Genomic DNA, 22928 nt, shown 5'->3' with positions numbered 1-22928 from the left:
GGCTGTGATTTCTCTGCCACCCTTGTCCCTTTTTTCGTGTAGAGCCTTCTCCTCTCTGAAACCTCCTGTCCAAAGGAGGCTTATTTCTCCATCCTCGGCTCCTTCTTCTTGCGTTGAGATGCTGATAAGCATTACAGAAACCTACAGAGCCGTGCCTCTGCGTGAGACCCAGGCTAGGAGATGGGGGACTGGGAGTGGGTCCGGCCCACACTCACGGGCCTCCACACTAAAGTCCCCCTTCTCCGCGACCCTTCTCTTGGAATTCATGACAATTCCAGTATAGGCCAGGGTGGCATTTCAGTGTAGTAATGGAGTAAATCAGAAAAGAAAAAGGGGAAAGACGTGTTAAATAGAGGGAATAAACTGTTTTAAATCAAAAAGTATTTACAACAACTGTTGTTTAATCAGGTCGTTATCCCTTTGGACATCTGTAAATAAGGACAGGTTACATCTTATAGCAATTTTGGCCTCCGTATATATAGTCTCATTAAAATTGTAGGCAACGTAGGTTTTTCCACATTTTACACCAGAGCAAACTGACTCAGAAATGTTGGATAACGTGCCCAAAAGGCTGTAGGCAGAGTGGCTGGGAGGTGGCACTCGAACAGATCGGAATCCCTGTGACTGTCCCTTCTCCCCCCACCCCATCCCCCATTTGTTCCTCCCGCTGCTTAATATATTTAAAAATAAGGCAATTCCTTTTTTTTTAATACAGCACGTTTTTAAAAAAATAAGGCAATTCTATTTTTTATGTTTTTTTTTTAAATTATAGTTGATTTACAATGCTGTGTTAGTTTTAGGTCTACAGTAAACTGATACAGATATATATATGCACACATTCTTTTTCAGATTCTTTTCCAATATATATTACAAGATACCGAATATAGTTCCCTGTGCTACACAGTAAGTCCTTGTTGATTATCTATTTTATATATAGTAGTGTGCATCTGTTAATCCCAAACTCCTAATTTATCCTTTCCCTCTCTTTCCCCTTTGGTAACCATATGTTTGTTTTCTATGTCTGTGAGTCTGTTTCTGTTTTGTAAATAAGTTCATTAGTATCATTTTTTTAGATTCCACATATAAGCAATATCACATGATATTTGTTTTTCTCTGCTTGACTTCACTTAGTATGATCATTTCTAGTTGCATCCATGCTGCCACAAATGGCATTATTTTATACTTTTTTATGGCTGAGTAATATTCTATTGCATATATCTACACCATATCTTCTTTATCTATTCATCTGTCGACGGACACTTAGGTTGCTTCTATGTCTTGACTATTGTAAATAGTGCTGCTATGAACACAGGGGTTCATGTTACCTTTTTGAATTAGAATTTTCATCTTTTCCAGATATATGCTTAGGAGTGGGGTTACTTTTTTTTTTTTCTTTAAAGAACAATTCAAAATTAAGAGTACGTTGCAGTTTGCTTCACATTCGCTCCAAATAAATAAGACTTGGCTGCATTTCTGAAAGAATTGCGTCCTCCCTCCCATCCCCCTCTCTCCCTTCACTGCCCATCAATACATATTCATCAGCTCCAAAACTTCTCACATTTTTCACCGTTTAACATTTCCCTGTCTTAATTCCCAAAATTTTTTTTAGTCACCTCGAATAATCTCATATTAGTTTCCTACTGCTGCTGTAACACATGACCACAAACTCAGTGGCTGAAAACAATACAAATTTATTCTCTTATGGTTCTGGAGGTCAGAAGTCTGAAGTAGGTCTCACTGGCAGAAGATCAAGGTGCTGGCAGGGCTGTGTTCCTTCTGGAGGCTCCAAGGGAGACTCAGTTTCCTTGCTTTTTCCAGATTCTAAAGGCTGCCTGCATTCCCTGGCTCATGGTCTATTCCACCTTCAAAGCCAGCGGTGACCAGCTGAGTCTCTCCCTTGCTGCAACCCTCTGACCTCTGCTCTTTTCATCACCTCTCCTTCTCGACTCTCACTCTTCTGCCTTCCTCTTTTGCTTCTAGGGACCCTTTTAATTATACTGGGCCCACCCAGATAATCCAGGATAATTTCCCCATGGCAAGGTCAGTGGATTAGCAACCTTAATTTCATCGACAACCATAATTCCCCCTTGCTACATAGCAGAGCACGTTCAGAGGCTCTGGGGATTAGGGTGTGGTCATTATTCTGCCTACCCCACTCATGAAGTGCATTGTCCTAACTCTCCTAGTTATAGGGACCCTGCTGCTCTGGACATATGAGAAGGCTTTTGCTATTCAAACCCAGTGAATAGGAGAGCAAGAATCTGTAGCCTTGTGCGTCCTCCCACTGGGTGATCATGTGGGTGCAACTGGCGGAGAGGAGAGAGGACTGCTGTTTAATAATAAAAATGAATCACAGAACGGCAGCAGGCATAATCCATAGATTTCTGGAACAATTGGGCTTTTGGACATGTGAAGCATTCAGATAATTTACACCTGCAGAACCAACCTTTAGGGGAAATTATTAAATAAAAACCAGTGATCGTACTTGAGGACACTCACCAGGAATCTGTGGCCAAGGGCTTGATCCACCTGAAAGAGCGCCTTACCAATGCCATGTGCACGAATTACTTCATAGTCAAATCTTGGTACTTAAAAAAAATTCTGCCACTCTTCTCTTCCAGAAGACTCTCATCTACAAGTGAGGTTCTATGTCCTGGGTTTAAAGTCTGTATATGTTAAATATAAATATATCTCTTAAAACAGAGTATGCATTATAATGTTGAAAATAATTACTTTCATCATTCAGAGTCAGTGATGGAAATATTTTCTAAAGGGGAACTTCAACAGTGTTTTGACATAACAATCTTTTCTTAGCAATGGTTAAACTGAATACTTAATTTTTAATTCTTAGAAGTAAAAATATTCTCAAATTCTTTACAGCATAAATATATTTTTGAGAAATGAAAAGATATATGTATGTAATGCTTGTACAAAAAATATTGCTTCATTTTGCTAAGGGGAATTTTCTTCTATTTAATCTTTTCTCTTAAAAATCCAAGCTACAATTCTTTCAAGTGCTTTTTTTATTTTTTGAAACTAAAAAGGAATCCCCTAGTATAGAAATACACATTTTGCCTACATACAGCAAATACATATAAACATGTTTTTATGTAAAATGGTACAACATTCTGGCAGGTCGTCAAAAAGTTAAACATAGAGTTACCATATGACCCAGCAATTTCATTCCTAGGTATATACCCGAGAGAACTGACAACCTATGTTCACACGTAAACTTGTACATGAATATTTACTGCAGCATTATTTGTAATAGCCAAAATGTGGGAACGACTCACTTCAACTGATGAATAGATAAGCAAAACATGCTACATCCATACAATGGAATACTATTCGACCATAAAAAGCAGTGAAGTACCAATCCGTGCTACAACATGGATGAACCTTGAAAACATTATCCCAAGTGAAAGAAATCACATACTGTATAATTCCATGTATATGGAATGTCCCGAATAGGCAACTTCATGGAGACAGAAGATAGATTAGTAATTATCAGGGGTTGGAGAAGGGGAGAGTTGGGTTGATGGAAATGTTCTGGAACTGGACAGTGGTGATGGTTGCACAACATTCTAAGAACACTAAAAACCACTGAATTATAAACTTTAAAAGAGTAAAGATGGGGTGTTTTATTTTGTGAACTTTATCCCAATTTTAAAAAAGAAAAAATATTTTGACTCGAAGAACTGTATGCTTTGATAAAAGATCTCTTTGGCCGAACGAACTGAAATGTCTCATCTTTAAAACTTTGGCTTCTCTGAAGACCTGTATCTGTAAGAATTGGGTAGAGAAAAGGAAACTGGGAGTGTAGAATGTTACAAACTATTTTTAAACTTCTGGATAAAATCTGGATAAACTAACTCAGTGTTGCATTTATGAAAGACTAGTTTTCCAAGTAAGTGGTGGAACAACATTCCATGATAGTCTCAAAACCAAGAAGAAACAGAATCACTTTGAGTACCTAGATCTTCTCCCATCCCTAAATCCATCATTTAAAATATTTTTTTACTTGCATTCCAGAAGCAAGTCTCAGTAAAACAAATTATTGTTTTATGAGGAATACAAATTGGTTTGAATCATTCAAAATGTATTTGATATTTTAAACAAATAGGAAACACGGTCAAAAATTAAAGAAAACCAGAGGTATTTGCATTTTAACCAAAAAATAGATACATCATGCAATTAGTCTCCAGACGTATTGTGGTAAAGCATTCATCAAGGGGATTTTGTTAAAATAGTGTGTTGCTGTGGTCACCTTTCAGAGGAAGAATGTCTGATGGTGGCCCTAACATCTAGGAGTGTCTCAGTACATTTTAATTGAAAAGATGGCTGGGTGGATAGATGCATGAATGGACAGCTGAACCAACCTGCAGGAACCTAACTGGTCTCCCATTAGTCAGTGGGACTGTCCAATGTGAAAGGACATTAACTAACAGTGAGAGGACACTGCTATGCTGGGAGTAGCCAATGCATTCCCATCACCATGCACTTAGTTACTATATAAGCTCTATGACAATAGGGATTTCATCTTTTTTTATTCACACGTTTATCCCCAGTGCCATAATAGTCTCTGAAATATAATAAGTACCCAATGTATATCTGTTGGATGAATGGACTTATAGAAGACGCTCTGGGACCTTTCAAATGTGAATCAAATATATTTAATAGGGGGTGTAAGATGAGGCTAATTTTGAATATACAAGAGGGTAGAAGAAGGGAGAATGAAGGAGATGGAGAGAAAAATCATAATGGCATTGGAAGAAGTAATGAGAAACCAACACTTACTGATTATACGTAGGACCCTCTGCCTAGAGTGTTGCCCACAATCAAGTCACCTCTTTTCACCACAGTTTAGCAAGAAAAGTATTATTTTCATTGCGTAAGAAAAGCAAACTGGGGAATTCCCTGGCAGCCGTCCAGTGGTTAAGAACTCCGCGCTCTCAATGCCATGGGCCAGGGTTCAATCCCTGGTCAGGGAACTAAAATCCTACAAGCCCCACAGCACGACCGAAAAAAAAAAAAAAAAAAGGACACTGGATCAATTTAATTAATTGTGCAAAGTTGCAGAGCTACTAAATGGCAGAATCTGGATTTCTGGACTCCAACATATGTCCCTTCTCCCAACTGACACCCCAGCCTTCAGACTTTTCTGCTCTCAAACTCCCATCAGAATTTTGAAAAACCTATTTGAACCCTCTCTTCCTTTTTTAAAGTTAACATATAAAATCTTTAATCTTTTTATTGCAAGGAGTATAATTTGGAACATTGTAAATGGTTACCTATAAAATAAAACTATTTTATAGTTTTTAAAAAACTATAAAAATAAAAAACTATTTTTTATAAAAAATAAAAAACTATTTTATTGTTTTTATTGCAGCACTATTTTAGCTGTAGCCAGTACATCACAATACCAGGCAATCTGATTTTCACCATCATCAGTATAAAATATATGCACACGGTTTTTAACATTATTTTTCTTCATGATTTTGTCTTTCCATTCCACTCCCCCACATATATCCTTGTGCAATATAATTTTATACTTGAAAATCATATTGATCACCCCACACTACTTCTCTGCAACAAAAATACATATAAATTCGATATTTTTTTAATTTCTTATAGTCACAAATCTCTGAATCTTAAAAAAGATTTTTCTCCCGGATTGACTTATTGTTATGATTATTAGTAGTATATGATTCATCAAAGACATAAATAAATTTAAATCTTTATAAACAATTACTAAACATTAAAAGTGAAATTATATTGGAAATGTCATTGGCAATGAAAGAAGTGGGCTCTTTTGTTCTCAGTTAGTTTATTTAGCCCTAGAGTAATAATACTTCTTACTGGAATGAGGTTCAGCAACAATGTTACTTCCATTTTAATTTTTAAAGCTGTAAAGCCTAATAAAACTTATTCACAAAGTTCAGAAGTTATGAATGGAAGGAATTTGTAACACAAATGTCACTCAATTCTGAGAACTTCTCTTGAGTTGTATATCAAAAGCAATATAGAATTTATCCTCAGGAATCATTTTGAAAGATCTACCACTTGATAGAGTCCTCCTTCAATCGTGATGAAAACAGAAAGTGGGAAACCAAGTGGCCCAGGGGATGTGCAGCCCAGAAGGTAGATGCTTTCTGTTCTCAACACCCTTCATCCGGCCCCACAGTCTGGACAAAGCAGGCTGGTAACATTTGGGATGGATGGGGCAGAGGGATGGGGTGGAGGTATGCCTTTCTTTTGAAAAGTAGAAGGACAGTTGTGAAAGCGGTGGTGAGAACCTAGTCCAAAGGTCCATTTTCAGATAGAACAACCCTAAGAAATAATATCTGTAACAGTTGAGAAATTAATTCCTTTAATTACTTGTCCAAGCTGCTTGCATAACTTTTAAGAATCTTTTGGTCTCCCAAGGGTACATGTACCTCAGTTTGGGGCTCTGTGCTTTAGACGAGCTGCAAAAAGGAAAACCACTGCCTTGTTCACTGTTTTACCTAGAGAAAGCCTAGCATGACTACTTGCTCATTCCACGCATCTGTCTAGCCTGAAAACAAAGCTACAGAGGAGTTGCAGAGACTTTAGGACTGTTCTCCAGCCTAGGGTGCAGCTCCTAGGTCACAGCTAAGTAAAGGCCCATCTGGCTGTCAGCTAGACACCGTGAACAGCGGTGTGTACAGCACTCTACAGTTCCCAAAAGGCTGTCACACATGGTACCCACAACAGTCTACGAGGATTTCCTTTGTTGCAACTGCCTGTGTTAAGAGCAAAAAACCTTTGGTCTCAACCATGCTTTTGATGACACCAAATAAAAACACCCCAGAACAGCATCCCTCTAACTTATCTTCTCATAAATAAAAGGCTGTCATCACATAGGAGTGGCCAAGACAGTATGTTTCTAATTGGAGTCTATCAAAAAAAAAAAAAAAAAAAAGCCTAAACAACCCAAATGCAATGCCACTAAAACATATAGAAACAACAGCTCTGGGAGAATGCCTACCTTGGAAACTTTTTCAAAGCTTCTGTACCTTTCAAAGGGTGTGCTTTATTCTGCCAACTGTTATTCTCAAGAAGGGAGTGTTGAGTGCTATGGAGTGCTGTATCAGAGCCCCCTAAGTCCCCACCTTTGGCTCTTAATTGGGGGCACGACCAGGTTTTCACCACCTGATTCCATCTCCCCAGGCACACGGAAACTTGGGGAATAACCAAAGCTTGACCCAACCCAGAGCTTGGCTTGGTAACACAGAACTCTGGGCCAGAAGATGGTACAAAAACATCTTCTGAACCAGTCCTCTGAAATTAGGACACTGAGAGAAGAAAGGGAGATGAGGGAGGAAGGACGCATCCAGTACATCCTGAAGTACAGCCAGGCGTTAGAAAACTGGGACAAGTCAAGGCCAAGTGCAAGCCCCAGTTCAGAGGAAACAGATAAGCTAAGTAATCAGAAAAAGCTGTTTCCAAGAGAGGAAAACGCAAAAAGAGAAAGACAGATGGTCTCATGAGAGGATGAAAAAACCGGCTCCTTCCCGAGAGCCCCCCCAATTCCTGACGCAGTCTTGCAGTCAATTCCCTTTTCTTGAGCAAATTGACCTCTCAAGCAGCAGAGTCCGATAAAAAGCACTGTCCTCATCACAGCTGCTCCCAAGGCTGCGACATACCTCAGGGAGCTCATTTGAAGCCACCCACCCGCAACAGGGAAGCTGAACTTCCGTGCCCTGGGCCTTTGACATCCATCTCCCTCACTGACCAAATCCATAGGCTCTTGCCCAGCAGCGTATTTATATCAGTAATTTCTAGCATGCATATTCAGCAGATATCATTGTGTTCTCTTCCTCCAACTCCCTGGGATTATTTTTTTTTCTTCACTCCTTTATGAAAATTCCTGGACTCCAATTCCCCTGGGACTGCTTAGGAGTCTGTGCCCAAAATTTTCCAAAGGCTAGGTCTGGGAACAGGATCTGAGATCTTCCAAATCATTCTCTGTACCATGGGGAATTTGTTTTCTCTGCAACCCAATCTTGAATAGAAATACACCGTGCTGGAGTTCTCATCAATTGGGGGATGGGCGGGGGGCAATGGCCAAGATTGGAGGACCAGATAAACAGGAGACTGAGGAGTGGAATCTTCCAGTCACAAAAGGTAGCAGAAACATAATGTCTTTTCTTTTCCCAGGTAACATTAAGTCTCTGAGCTCTTTTTAACAATATTTGTTCTTTCAGGGAAATCATTTCTTATTAACTCACTGACTACATGGTCTTTCCTCTGACTTTCTGACACTGAGCTATCTGAAGACTCTCTTTCCAAGCCTAAATTTTTTGGATGGTCTGAACACCTATTTTTGTATACCTTTATCTTTCCAAAATAGAATTCCTAAAGGCTCAGCTTTTTTAAAGATATAAGCAAGGGGCATCAGGGGTTAGAAAAACGCTCCCAGAAAAAGAATGGCATGCCTGGTGGCTGGATATCTACTTAGAGGCTCATGCTTTCCCTGTTAAGTCACCTGACCTTTTCCCAACATCCAAGTTGGTTACTTTCTAAAACCCCGTATCTTTGGGTTGACTCTACCTGCAGACTTTCAAAGCCTTCAGGTTGATTTCAGCTTTTTAGCGAAAACAGTCAATCCCATCAAACATCACAAGGTTTTGAAAGCAAGTCACGAATCTGTGTGGTCCATGCACTACTGGAATGTGGCTGGAGCATCATGTTCCCTGAGAAGGAACCGGGGAAAACTTGAGAACTGCTCAAGTAAATTCTTGAGAATATCTCTAAGTTCCAACGTGAGCTCCAATCCAGAATGTTGCTGGATTCCGGCCAGGCTTGCCCCCGCCTTGCCTTCCCCCTAGGTTCAGCTGAATTGTTTGAGAGTGCTGCACAGGCCTCAGTTGACCTTGGAGTTGACTTTGCTAGTCCAGGGCCAAATGGACAATATATCAGCTAATCCACCATTCTGCCAATATAGGCTTTATTACCATTTTTCTCCATGAGGTCTCCTCCCAAAACCAACAGAACATTTGACCACAGTCTTAATAATGTCACCACGTGGGAAACACATGCAGGTGATATAGGTTCCACAAATACACAACTGATTTTCAAAACCAGATGCTCCCTTTACCTCCAAGTTAAGAATGACATTCTTAACTCAGAATGCTAGATGTCTCTTGTCAAAAGCACTACTCCCCCAGGTTATTCTTGGTCTGTGATTCTACCTGCAGGGGGAGCGACTCTGGATTCCCTAGACCTTTCAGACCTCTGAGAGCTGCCTCTGGAGTAAGCTCTGGCAGTAACAGCCCTTGATTCCACTGGGAAGTGCCCACCCGCAACCAACGTACTGAAAGGCTCGCGTTTGCTTTTGATGACGTCTTCCCTCCTCCCTAGAGACCCGCTGCCTTCTTCTCCTGGTACCTTGTGGTCTCGTGGTGAGGGACTGAATGCAGGACTGTAGAGTTACAAAGACTTGTGTTCAGATCTTGATCACTTACCAGTATAACCCTGAGCAAGTCTGTACCCACCCTGAGCTCTTGATTTCTCAGTATGTAAAATGAATGCTTGAGAGAATTACTTGAGTCACAATCCGTGCCTAGCACAGTCTCTGGCATGTGGTAGCAGCTCGATAAATGTTTATGTCCTTCCTTCCTAATTTGCCACGCAGGCAAAACGAGCTCCCGATAAATTAGAGAAGGGTTAGAAAACTGGGAAGTGGGGCAAGCCTGGCAGACCTCAGGAGGGGGGCAACACTTGATCTGGGAAGGAAGGAAGATCTGGGCAAATGAGAAGGAGAAATAAGCTGTGACAGTCTCTCCTAAAGTACCTCTGATAACGTCAGGAGAAGTTATCCAGAGGGATGACTCTTCAGTTGGTGTAGAAGAAGGTATACAGGAGGACAAGTCTAGTCAGAATCAGAGTTAACTGGACTCTGAGAGGACTCTTAGGAAAAGGTCAGTATCTGGTTTTATCAACCAGAAAGCCATCATCATCTTCCTCGCCGTAAGAAATTATAATAAGCAGCATTTTCAGCAGGCAACTTATATGCTAAGCCCTGTGCTAAAGGTTTAACACAGATCTTCAATCTTCACAATAACTCCACAAGGTAAGTAATATGACTATGTCCTTTTACAAATAATGACAGTTAGTATGAGACATTTCCAGGGCTCAAACTCTAAAGTTTCCCTTATTAACCACTACACTGCACAGCTTCAAAATTCATGGGTAAGTTTCGGGGAATTCGTCTCCGGAAAGAACAACTTTAGCCTTCAATATAGTAGTAGCAGGGAAAGTCATTTATAAATGCAACAGTGCACTGTGGAATAAAGACACAGACCTACTAGAGAATGGACTTGAGGATATGGGGAGGGGGAAGGGTAAGCTGTGACAAAGCGAGAGAGACGCATGGACATGTATACACTACCAAACGTAAAATAGATAGCTAGTGGGGAGCAGCTGCATAGCACAGGGAGATCAGCTCGGTGCTTTGTGACCACCTAGAGGGGTGGGATAGGGAGGGTGGGAGGGAGGGAGACGCAAGAGGGAAGAGATATGGGAACATATGTATAACTGATTCACTTTGCTATAAAGCAGAAACTAACACACCAATGTAGAGCAGTTATATTCCAATAAAGATGTAAAAAAAACCCCAAAAAAACAGTGCACTGTGATACATAGACATTCAGTTTCCCATGAATCCCAGAAAACTAGAGTTCTCCTGTGAAGGTCTTTATGTTTGGAATTTCAACTCTAGAACTCCTGTAGGACAGTTGGAGATCTTAAGGCACCATTTCTAACTAGATTATAGGAAAGTTAAAGCATTTCAGGCAGATATGTAAGCCAAAAAAAAAAGAGAGAGAGAGAGAAAGAGAGAGAGAGAGATTTCACAAAAGTGTTCAAATGAACTTTTAAGGTTAAACAGAAATACTGGGGCAGGTGTCCAATTGGTTCCAAGAGAGGAGAAAAGCTTTGTCTCAGTGGGGAAGGAGAACCGCCTTGGTGTGAATCTTGGGCCCTTTCTAAGGAGAGCTTAACCACCTGCTTTTCCTCATGGTTGCATCCTGTCTTGTGCCCACCCCTGTTTGCCTTGCTTCCGGCAGGAGTTGGTTCTAGAGACTGAGTCTCCTAGTGGCTTCCTCCCTATAGGACAAGACCTGGAGCTAGACTCCTCTAGGAATGCTTCTGCCACTCTGGAACCCAATAAAAGATTCAAGGGCATCCCTCAAACCTGGGCTTCAAAACTATGCCATCTTGTAGTCTGCTACAGACCATAAAACACAGTTAGTGTTTCAGCGTCAAATTTACACATTGGAAAATAACTGAGCAAAGCCAAGAGAATGTGCTGTGTACTGGATACGGATGTCATGTGGGCAGAATGGCCAAGACAATCCGTGGGTGGAAGTTTCACAGAACCACAAAGAATTCCATTATTAAAGTAAGATTATTTCCCCACTAAAATTTGAAAATGAGAAATTTTTGAAATTTCAGAAATTAAGGATAAGAAGAGGTCTATGTTAAATTTTTACAACTACAACTTTACACATATGGGAATGAAACAAAATAATACATAGAATCTTAACTACATAAGAAAATTACAGGATTTGTAAATTCAAATCCACTAAATATATAATAACGGTTAAAATTTAAAGTGATTTTCTATTAACTAGCCTGGCATTAACCAAAAAAAAATTTTTTTTGGAATCATCTCCATATAACTTTGATACAACATAAAAAACACCTATGATTATTATTCATTCAAGAAATATCTGTCAATATATGTCAGTTTCCCATTTTGTATCAAATGCCATGCTAGGCACTAGGCACTATGGATACAAAAGTGAATTTGATTTACCTGAACTCAATATTCGGTAAATCAAATTTTCAACTTACTGAATATTGAATTCAATTTGAATTCAACTGAATTCAAAAATTCAATATCACTTTTAAGTAGATTGGGTAAAGTTAAAGATGCATATTATAATCACTAAAGTAACCACTAACAACAATGCAGAGAGATATAAGTAGAAGTCAAAAAAAAATTTAAATGGAACACTAAAAAATATTTGATTAACACAAAACAATGCTAGGAAGAAGAAAAGAAACAAAAAACAGATGAGATAGATAAAAAGTAAATGGAGAGATGGCAGACCTAAAAACAACTATAGCAACTACATGAAAATGCACTAAAAACTCCTATTTAAAGGCAAGATATTGGATTTAAAATAGAAAAAAGAAAAATCCAAGTATATGCTGCCTACAAGATACACAATTTAAATTAAAAGACACAAATAGATTGAAAACAAAAGGCTGAAAAAAGATACACCACACAAACTGTAAGCATAAGGAAAGCAGATGAGCTACCTATATATTTTTAAGGTAACAAGTGGATTTATTTACAGAGACACACTCCACAGGGTGTGGGCCATCTCAGAAGGTGGACGAGCTATATTAATAGCACACAAAAGAGACCTCAAGATGGAAAGTGACAATAATGATCAAAAAGTTAATATATCAGAAATCGATAAATATTACAAACATATGGGCTTCAGAGCAGAATTTCAAAATACATGAAGCAAAAACTGAAAAACTAAAGGGAGAAATAAATAAATTCTCAAACATAGTTGGAGAATAACTCTTCTCTTGGTAACTGATAGAACAAGGTAGAAAATATCAGTCAAGACACAGAAGATCTGAACAACACTATCAACTACCTTGCCCTAATTTATTTATATATAACACTACACCCAACAACCGCAGAGTATATATCCTTTTCAAGTAGATATGGTATGTTCACCAAGATAAACTAATTATATAATAAAACATAAAACAAGTCTCAACAGATTTCAAAAGACTAAAATCTTGCAGAGAATTAAATTAGAACTCAACAATAAAACATATAGGAAAGTTCAAAATATTTAGAAATTAATCCACCCCAAGTAACCCATGGGCCAAAGAAGAAAATAATTTGAACTAAATGATAATGAAAACAACATATCAAAACTTATGGGATACAACCTACCCAGAGCAGAGAAAGAAACTAGATCTATAAATGTGTACATTAGGAAAAGAGAAAAGTCTAATCATCAATTATAAGTTCCTATCCTAGGAAACTAAGAGAAGGAGAGCAAATTAAACCTAAAGTAAAAGGTAGGAAATAATAAAGATAGAAGAGGAAATCAATAACGGAGAAAATACTCAAGCAATAAAGAGAAATCAATAAAACCCAAAGTGGCTGGTTTTTTTTGAAAAGGTAAATAAAATAGATTAACTTGACAAATTACCAATGTCATAAATGACAAAGAGAAAACCACTACAGATATATAGACAAATAAACTTGGCAATGTATAAGAAATGAACACATTTCATGAAAGATGCTAATTATCAAAACTGGCACAAGAAGCAATAGAAAATCTGAATAACCCTATAACAGTTAAATTCATAATTAATTAAATTTGTAGTTAAAAACCTTCCCCAAGGAAAACTCCGGGACCAGTTGGCTTCACTGGTGAATTCTATCAGGTATTTAAGATGGAAATAATACCAATTCGTCACACACTCTTTCAGAAAATAGAAGAGAGAACGTTGGTCACAAGCTTAGTATTACTCAGGTACCAAACACACAAGGATATTACAAGAAAACTACAGACCAATATCTTTAATGAACATAAATACGACACTCCTTAACACAATATTAGCAAAGCAAATTACATATTTATGTAAACACAAATGAACTAGGATAGCATTAGCTATTTTTAAAAAGAGCAATAAAGTTGGAGGACTTATATTACCTGAGTCCAAGATCTGCTATAAAGCTATAGTAATAAGAACAATATGGTATTGGTAAAAAAAAAAAAAGAGATGTGTAGATCAATAGAATAAAAAGGCCCAAACAGAGATGATCAAATGATTTTCCATGAAGGTGCCAAGGCAATTTAACAGAAAAAGTCAACAAATAGTGTTGGAACAACCCGATATCCATACAGAAAAAAATGTTAGAAAATAGATCCTTACCTAACGCCATACTCCCAAATTAACTCAAAATGGATCATGGATCTAAATGTAAAAATACTATAAAAGAAGAAAACAAAGAAGAATCTTTGCAATGTTAGCATAGGTGAAGATTTCTCAGATAACAGGAAAAGCACAAACCATAAGGAAAAGGTTGATAAATCAAGCTTCATCAAAATAAAAACATTTGCTCTTCAAAAGACACCAATAAGGAAATGAAAAGAAAAGCCACAGAATGGGAGAAATCTTCAAAATATATACATCTGGCAAAGATCTTGTATCCAGAATATATAAGTAGCTATTATGACTCAACGGTAAGAACAACAACCAATTTTTTAAATGGGGAACAGAGCTGAGCAGACACTTCACGAAAGTTCTCTGAACGGTTAATAAGTACATGAAAAGATGTTCAACATCTCTAGTTATTAGAGAAATCAAAAGCACGTTAACTGCCACTGTGTAACCATTTCAATAGCTAAAATTTAAAAAGTTGGCAATACCAAAAGAAGGCACCAAAAATACATGGAGGAACTGGAACTCTCATACATTGCTGATGAGAATGAAGATACAGCTACTTTGGAAAACTCTTTCTTTTATGATTAAATATACATCTACCCTATGGTCCAGCCATTTCGCTCCTAGGTATTTATTCAAGAGAAGTGGAAACACATGTCCACACAAAGCCTTGTACAAAAATAGTCATAGTAGCTGTATTCTAGTAGCCCCAAACTGGAAACAATTCAAATGTCCTACAGGTAACTGGATCTTTAAAAAAGCGATGTCCATACAATGGAATTTTACTCAGCTATAGAACAGAACAAACTGCTGATACACGTAACATGGATCAATCTCAGTATTGTTCTGTTGAGCCAAAGAACCCAGACACCAAAGGGTACACACTGTACGACTCCATTTACATAAAATTCTAGAAAATGCTAACCAACCTACAGCGACAGGAAACAGATCAGTGGTTGCCTGGGAATGGACAGGGAGTGAGAGATGGACTGAAACGGGACAGGAGGAAACTTCAGGGAGTGATGGAAAAGCTCTGTATCAGGACCATGCTATTGATTTCACAGGCTGTATGCATCTGTGAAACTCCATGAATTGTGTACTTTAACTAGGTACAGATTTGGGTACATAAATGAAACCTCAATAAATTTATTTTTAAATGCCGCAGTTACTATATTAAAAAAATTAATCTCTGTACCTGCCCTCAAAGGCCTTGTAGTGTGGAAGAGTAAAATACATGACACTGTTTCTGTGATCCATAATAAAGGATTGGACAAAGGTCTTCACAGAGACCATGATCTCTGACCTTTGATCTAGGTCTCAAAATTCAAGGGTTGCACCAGACAGACCGAAAGGGAGGTCCCTCAAGGTGCAGGGAATGGCAAGTACAAAAGCGTGAGGTAAAGAAGGCTGTACGGTGAACTTGAGAAGTATGGGGTGACACAGGAGATTTTTCAAAAGTTGACTTTGGACCACTCTCTTCTATCCTAAGAAGTGTGAAATAAGCTGTAAAGAAAAAGAGGAGCTTCTGGAAGTTTTAAAATAAGGGAGTTACACGATGGATGTGATGAGCATTACTAACATTCATCAAATATTTCCAGAGCTCTTTCAGGCATGTGGTAGATTATTTCCCCATCACTTTCAAAATGAAGTGACCAGTTTGGTCAAGGAGATGGTGAAGTAGATGTATCGAGTGTCACACCCAGGTGGCAGCTGTTAGAGCAGTTTTTGATTTGCCGCATTCTCTTCCCCTTTGGAAGAGATCAGAGAAAACTACCTTGAGTGGGAATTTCCATGAGGTTCCTGAGTAGTTATGATAAGCAGAGCCCCTCCCCCTTTCTCACCTCCCCACACCCTGTGATGAATACTCACTGTAAAGGGATAAGAAAAGTCTTGTTATGTAAGCCTCTGAAATTCGGGGGTTGTTTGTAACTGCCCCCAAAGTAACCTGTTCCTTCTGACACAATGTGCACTTTTATTCTGACAATAACATAGAAGGTGGATTTCAAAGGGAAGAATCTGCAGGGGACTAGCTAGAAGGCTACCGTAATCCACAGATGATAAGTGCAGGCACTGGGACAGGGGCCATGATCTTAGAAAAGAGGAGAAAGAATCTGGAGATGTAATGGCGAGTTGAAAATGACTCCGAGATTGTAAAAGAACCCGAGTCTAATTGTTTTAGAGGTGTTGAAAAGAGAAGGTTCTTGAAAGAAGAGAGATGACTAAGTGGGGAGATGAAGTTAAAAAAAAGATTAACTTAAAATGTAATTAAGATTAAATTTAATCTTTTTAAAAGATTAAAGGAGAAGCTACAGGCAGCCTGGCAAAGTACATCACATCAAAAGCTGAGGCACATCCCTACACAGGGAAGGCTATAGAAAGATCATAAGCTTTGGAAGAAATCAGACCTGGGTGTGAATCCTGAGTGAATCTGTCAAGTCATCCAGCTTCATTCGTTCAGCAAATAATAAACAACTTCATTCATTCAATAACATTAAAGAACACCAAAAAGTCCACTGTCCTATTGGAGTCAGCCTTCAAAAGTAGGGAAGCAAGCATTACACATTTAAGCACTGTGCGAAAAACAGACATGATATTGTGATTATGAAAAGGGGGCAAAAACAATAAGACAGGGCTTGTCAAAGGCCATTACCATTTCCCTTTGTTCAAAACCCTTACCTGGCACCAAATCAAAAGCAGAGATTTGTGTGTCCTTTGTACTTACAAAAAGAGAACCATCCTCACTTTCCTTTAGTTTTATCACATTTCAAGAACCAACTGGGAAACTCTCTTGACTCTAAGACTGTTTTTTAAAAATCAAAACTTCTGGTTAATTAACACCTAGTGAACATACCAACATTGTACTAAAGCAGAGTGTATATATGTGGGGAGTGAGGAGGGGGTTTGGTTAAACCTGACTCACAGGCAAGCCACTTCTCAACGTTTAACCATCTGGAGAGCTTGGTGAAAAAAGGCTCTAATTCAGTGGGTCTGGGGTGGTGCCTGAGATCCCTTCTGCATTTCTAACCAGCTCTCCAGGATGCCAAAGCTGCGGCTCCCAGGGAGGCCAAGCATCAAGGTTCCAGATGACTTAAGAGTCTATTGACCTCAAGGGAGCTGGTGGAGTATGCTTGACTCTTGCCACTTCACTGCTGAGCTGAGAAAAGCATCTCTACCCTGTGCCACTATTTCTCATCAGCTTCCTTTGTTTTCCTTTACAAAACTGGAGAATCAGATTCCAGTATGTGACTGTTTTATGAAGACCCTGGACAAAGGACTTCTAATGGATTACTGAATTAGATTCCTACAGTTCTCTGAGGTGGGTACCCTGATTATGGCCGCTTTATAGAAGAGAAGACCCCAAGCCACATGAGTAAGTGTGGAAAAGATTCAAAATCTAGAGTCTACTCCAGAGACCATACTCTTAACCACTGCTTCCTCCTTGCTGTGGTTACATCACAAGTTTCTTTCCTGCTCTTTTGCAGTGTTGGAAGTGACTTGCAGTTGACTGCTGCCTCCCCTTTCTAAAGTCGATAAAGCCAAGTCTTTATCAGAATGACTTGGTTTCATTTCAAAGGCAATTGAAATCCAAATTAAAAAATCTTCTGGAATTCAGCAAAAAGAAGGAAAATTTAACTCTAGCATTGAGGGTGGTTTTTTTTTTTTGTCCAGGAAGTAATGTCAGTTCATGCAAGATTGTCATATGCCTCAGAATTCTTGGACACTGTTATTTTATCAACAGAGCACCTGATGTCCTATCTAACAAGGATGGCAGGAGAAGGTTCCACAAGAACCCTCCCTATCAATGGCGAGAAGCTACTATATACCACACAGCAACATCTGTGGTCTGGGCACTCACAGGACTTAATAAAGAGTTTAATACATGTCCTTTTTATTATTCTATGAAGAAGAGTCCCTGATTCAATGCAACTAACTGAACTATGCATGGAAAACAGTGGCTCTCAAATTTGGTTGCACATGGTAATCTCCAGAGAGCTTTAAATACAGATACCTGAGTCCTACTGCTGGGGAGTCCAGTGTAACTGACTTGGGATGTTTCAGGATTTTTAGAGGCTCCTTAGGAGATTCTAATACACAGCCAGAGTTGACAATCACTGGCATAAAAAACAGGGGGAAGGGGCTTCCCTGGTGGTGCAGTGGTTAAGAATCCGCCTGCCAATGCAGGGGACACGGGTCGGAGCCCTGGTCCGGGAAGATCCCACATGCCGCAGAGCAACTAAGCCTGTGAGCCACAGCTACTGAGCCCGCGCTCTAGAGCCCGTGCTCTGCAACAAGAGAAGCCACCACGATGAGAAGCCCGCGCACCACAATGAAGAGCAGCCCCCGCTTGCTGCAACTAGAGAAAGCCCGTGCACAGCAACGAAAGCCCAACTCAGCCAAAAATAAATAAATATATATATATATATATATAAACAGAGGGAAGTGTATAATGTTCACTCTACAACCAAAAAGGGGGGTGTGCATCTCCATTCACTCACTGTCAGGGTTTCGCCAACCTACATAGCTACATAGGTCTAATACACATTCTAATTGCAAGCAAATGGTTCTCCACAATCAGTGACCAAACCACATATTTCACACTGTGTGTTTGATGACCGACTACATCAGCAACGCTGATCCAAAGTAGCGGTTCTTAACCTGGAGATGGAATTCAGGTGGTCTGTGAACTTAGATGGGAACAAATATTACATCTCTACTTTCACTAAACTTTCCTGGAAGTTCAGCATTTCCTTCAGTTATGAAAACAGCTAACAAACCACAATAGTATTAGCAGTTCTTGAGAGTTTGCACCCACTGGTATTTTCACGTCACATTTCAGTTTTGCAGTCATCAGTACTTTGAGATTACAATTGTTTAATAGATCTGCTGTTAGATCTGGGTATTTAGTGCAATAATAATGATGCACCTATGTTACTATATCATGACTTTAATACTTTGATAATTTATTCAAAGTTAAACTGATTCTGATAACTGAATTATTCTAAGAAGGATCTAAATGCTTCATCAGATCCAATGTGGTCAGTGGCACAAGAAAAGGGCACGAGCCCTGCTCTGAGGACGGTGCCCTAACAAGCCAGATATTGCACGTTTGCGTCCAAGGCCACCTCCGAGAAGGGCCCTCTCAGGAGGGAGACACCCCGACAAAGTTGGCTCTTGGCTTTCCCTGCATTTCCGCAGATAAGATTTAACGTGAAAAAGCCAGTTCAACGCGGCAGAAAATAGAATGGATGGGCTTTCTCTTTACCCTCAGCTGCCTCTTGCTCTTGGCATTTCGTTGTGCCCAGACTGCCAGGCTGGTAACTCGAGCCTCCAAATTAATCAAAACACACAGCGCCCAGTTCAAGCCCAGGCAGACAAGCCGGGAGCCAGACAAGCTCTCGTCTGGTGACCCCCAGCCCAGCTCCCCCGCCCCGCCCGCCAGCCCGCGCGCCCCACCCTGGGATGCCACGCTCCCTCCACCGCCCGCGCTTCCAGGCGGGTGGCCCGGGCCCTGGGGCTGCCATCCATCGCCCAGACTGGGTCGGGGGCACCTTACCTCGTGGGGACGCCCGCCGCCCCGGGAGCCACGACTGCGCCCGCCCGCGCGGCGCGCACCTCCCACCGCGCCCAGTTCCGCGGGCGACTCGGCTGCCTCTTCCCCACGCGCTCACCGCCGGGTCCGGCGGCTGCCGGATTGGAGACGCGTTGAGAAGGGGAAAGAGGCGAGACGGCGGCGGCCGGGAGCCGGAGCGAGCGGGGCCGCGCGAGTGCAGACGCCCGGCGCGCCTCCCGCTTAATCTGAGCAGGGCCGCTGGCCACTCCCTCCCCCGTGCTCCGCCGCCTCCACAACGCTCACCCCCCAAACCCCCCACCTCCGACTCGCAGCCCCTTGCCCCGCCTAGGCCCCTGAACCTTGGGAGCGTCACCTCTTTAACCCCTGACCCTGGCCCCGCACCCACCTGCCCCGCAGGCGCGCAGCCCTTTCTCACAGCCTCCTGGCACGCTTCCTGGGTCGGAGGGACATCTCCCGGTGAGTTGGCTGGGAGGGGGAACGGGGGCGGGACCTAAGCCACTTCTTCCCTCCCTTGAAGCCTCGGTGGGGAGGCTGAGCCCTACAAAACCCGCCCCGGGCGGGCGGGCCAGGCTAGCTTCACAGCCGGGCCCCTCAACCCGCGCCGCGCAGGGCACGCGGCGGCCCAAGAGCCTGCGGGGCCCTGGACACGCCGGGGCTCCTAGCGGACGCCCACGATGCGCCCTGGGACGGCGCCGAGGCCGCCGGCGCTGCTGCTTCTGCTTCAGCTGGTGCTCCTGGTGGCCGCGCCCACTGCCGGCAAGGTGAGTACGCGGCGATGCGACCCCCACCCCGCGTCCTCCGACAGGCCGGCCCCGCCCGCGGGGGCGCTGCCCTTCACCCTCTGCTGATGCGTGCGGTGACTGCGGGCGCCAAGCAGACACCTCGGGGGGCAGCGTGGGGACGGGGGCAAGCGGGGATGCACGGGAACAGGTGGAATGCGCGGGGCTGGAGGGAGGGGCGAGGAGGAGGCTTGGAGGGCTCCTAGGGGTCAGGGATGGAGAAGGCCCTGACAGAGGTAGATAGGTAAGTAGGTAGGTAGACGGATGATAGATAGATAGATAGATAGATATGCAGGCAGGTAGATATAGAGATGTGGAAAGATAGATAATCTCCAGGGATGAGCGCTTGAGAACACGGGATATACAGACGCGCGATGTCACACCGGTGAATCAGAGCAGGCACATGGCCTGGCAGAGAGGACAGAGGGCTGGAGTCCCAGCCCTGCCACTTCCTAGATGTCACCTCACACTGAACTCTGACCTCTCTGGGGCTCGCTTTTCCTCCTTGTCAATACTTGCCCTCAAGTGTTCCATCAGTTTTGTTGAGAAAAGCAAATGCCGTCACTGAAAATTTAATAGCACCTTAGAAATAGAACTCATGTTAGGATAAACTAAGCAATCTGTCGCTGTGATTTCTATTCAAAATTTGAGAGCTCCTGGATTCATTTATATCCACCCGTATATTTCTTATTCTTTGCGAAGATAAATTAGTGTCCTCAAAACTGTTATGACTCCTAGAGTTGACTTACTTGATTTTAACTGGTAAAAGTGCAATGTAACTTTTCAGCCGCCTTCTGTGACTTTTACACAGAAAACTTAATCTGGGATGACAACGCAGTGTAAGTTTCGTTTCCCAGAATGATCAGATGTTTTTCAAATTTCATGATTAAGATTGTGATTGGAAATTAATAGTCACATAAATATGTGTTAACGTGAAAATGTTTTTCGAACTTTCAGTCACAGGAAATACAAGTATTTTCCATTTAAGTTAAATTTTAAATTATGACATTACAGGTGAAGCTAAAACCCCCTTTGATCACCTCCATACCTTACCCCACCCTGTCTAAAGAAATATATCCACTCTCGCCACTTTGTGTTTCTTTTCAGACATTTTTCTAGGCATTTATGTATTCATATATGGACCTACAAACAATATGTGTTTTTTGTTTGTATTTTTTAACATAATCGATACCATATACCTATGCTGTATATATCCTTTTGCATCCTACATGTCTCCCCATGACAGTATTTGAGATAGATCTACCTCTTTTCTTTTTGCCTTATTGCATTATTGTATAGTTTTCCATGATATGAATATGCCAAAGTTAATTGAGCCATTCCCCTACCAATTTACATTTAGGCTATTTAGTGTTTTATATTCTAAAGGATTTTGTAATCCATGTAATCCCTTCATGTAGTTATAGTTCTAACAAAAATGTGCTTTGCATAGACTAAGAATGCCCAACCCAGGTAGCTCAGTACTTCTGGGCATGATGGTTAGAACTCATCTAAGTCAGTATTGAATGTCTACCAGCATTAATCCAGGAACAAATCCAACAACTAAAAAAAACTAAAGGAAGTGTATGTATGTCGTGGGAAGGGCTGGGGAAGAGTTCCAGAGCAGGGTTTGCACATTCTTCTAGAGTTCAAAGAAGAGGGGAGATTAGTGACGGTGGAGAAAGAGGGGAAGAATTACACACCGGTAAAGATCAGCCTGAAAAAGTGATCCTCTGTAATCATTCAACCTCTAGTCATACCAATTTTCAATCATACTGTCATATTCCCTTATTATTTTTTACATAAGAATTTTTCTGTCTTGAGTTTGGCCAAATCTTGGAGGCTTCCTGCTGATTCTACAATTAATCCATTCATATTATTTTTAACAGCCCTTGAAGTAAGTCTCTGTTAAAACTTTGCTCAGTTACACAGACGATGTCATTAGAAATCATGAAACGTACCCTCATCGTGTAGAAAAATGGAATCACAGCAAATTAACTGATAACTGGTCGGCACAGTGCCAGCATGCCTCCCTCCACGGGGTAGCTCTGATGCTGTGCAAGCCTCTTGACCTCTCTGAGCCTCAGTCTTATCTGTAAAACGAGGGAGTTGAAACCCCTCATGGAGCCAGTAGATAAGGTTAATTGAGTGAGGCTTTGAGGTAGGGGGCAGTCTTCAGGGCCAGCTAATTGTTGACATTCTAGAATTCAGACTCAGTAATACCAGAATCCAGCTTTTTCAGAAAAGAAGCTGGTAATCTAGTTTCCATGAGAAATCTCTCAATTTCTAAATGTTAGGAAAAAGGAACAAACTCTGTATAAGTGAGAGCTAAATGTAGTCTTTGGGACATAATATTTATCAACTTTGTGCTGCATAGTTAAGGACATATTTTGCTCTAAATTCCTGTAATTTTATGTTAGCATTTCTCAAAGAAATAGGAGTGCTGTTCACCCCTTATTCTGAGTTCAGGCGGGGTGGAACTGTCCACCCACACAATTTGCTCTGAAGAGCCCTGCGTAAAATCCCTCTGCTGCTTGCCTGCAGGCATTCGGTTCCAGGCCTGGCTG

The 22928-nt window shown here is 41.1% G+C and overlaps 2 protein-coding genes across 3 annotated transcripts in view; one reads left to right on the top strand and one right to left on the bottom strand.

Annotated features, from left to right (window-relative positions):
- Positions 1-20335, bottom strand: part of COL4A4 (collagen type IV alpha 4 chain) — a 138530-nt gene extending 118195 nt beyond the window's left edge. The window contains exons 1-2 of one of the 2 annotated variants that reach the window (XM_073807187.1): positions 19971-20335; positions 2500-2666 (exon numbers count right to left, since the gene is read on the bottom strand). In XM_073807187.1, the coding sequence (XP_073663288.1) occupies positions 2500-2555 (56 nt within the window). In that variant the 5' untranslated portion in view covers positions 2556-2666; positions 19971-20335. Of the gene's footprint in view, positions 1-2499; positions 2667-19567; positions 19693-19970 lie in introns of those variants that run through there. The other variant, XM_073807188.1, reaches the window with a different exon arrangement.
- Positions 20260-22928, top strand: part of COL4A3 (collagen type IV alpha 3 chain) — a 133906-nt gene continuing 131237 nt past the window's right edge. Inside the window, exon 1 of the mRNA XM_073807882.1 lies at positions 20260-20346. Within this exon, the coding sequence (XP_073663983.1) occupies positions 20260-20346 (87 nt within the window). The remainder of the gene's footprint in view (positions 20347-22928) is intronic.

Source organism: Tursiops truncatus, chromosome 7 (genome assembly GCF_011762595.2).
Source record: "Tursiops truncatus isolate mTurTru1 chromosome 7, mTurTru1.mat.Y, whole genome shotgun sequence".
Lineage (NCBI taxonomy): Eukaryota > Metazoa > Chordata > Mammalia > Artiodactyla > Delphinidae > Tursiops > Tursiops truncatus.
This window is presented reverse-complemented; position numbering and strand designations above follow the sequence as displayed.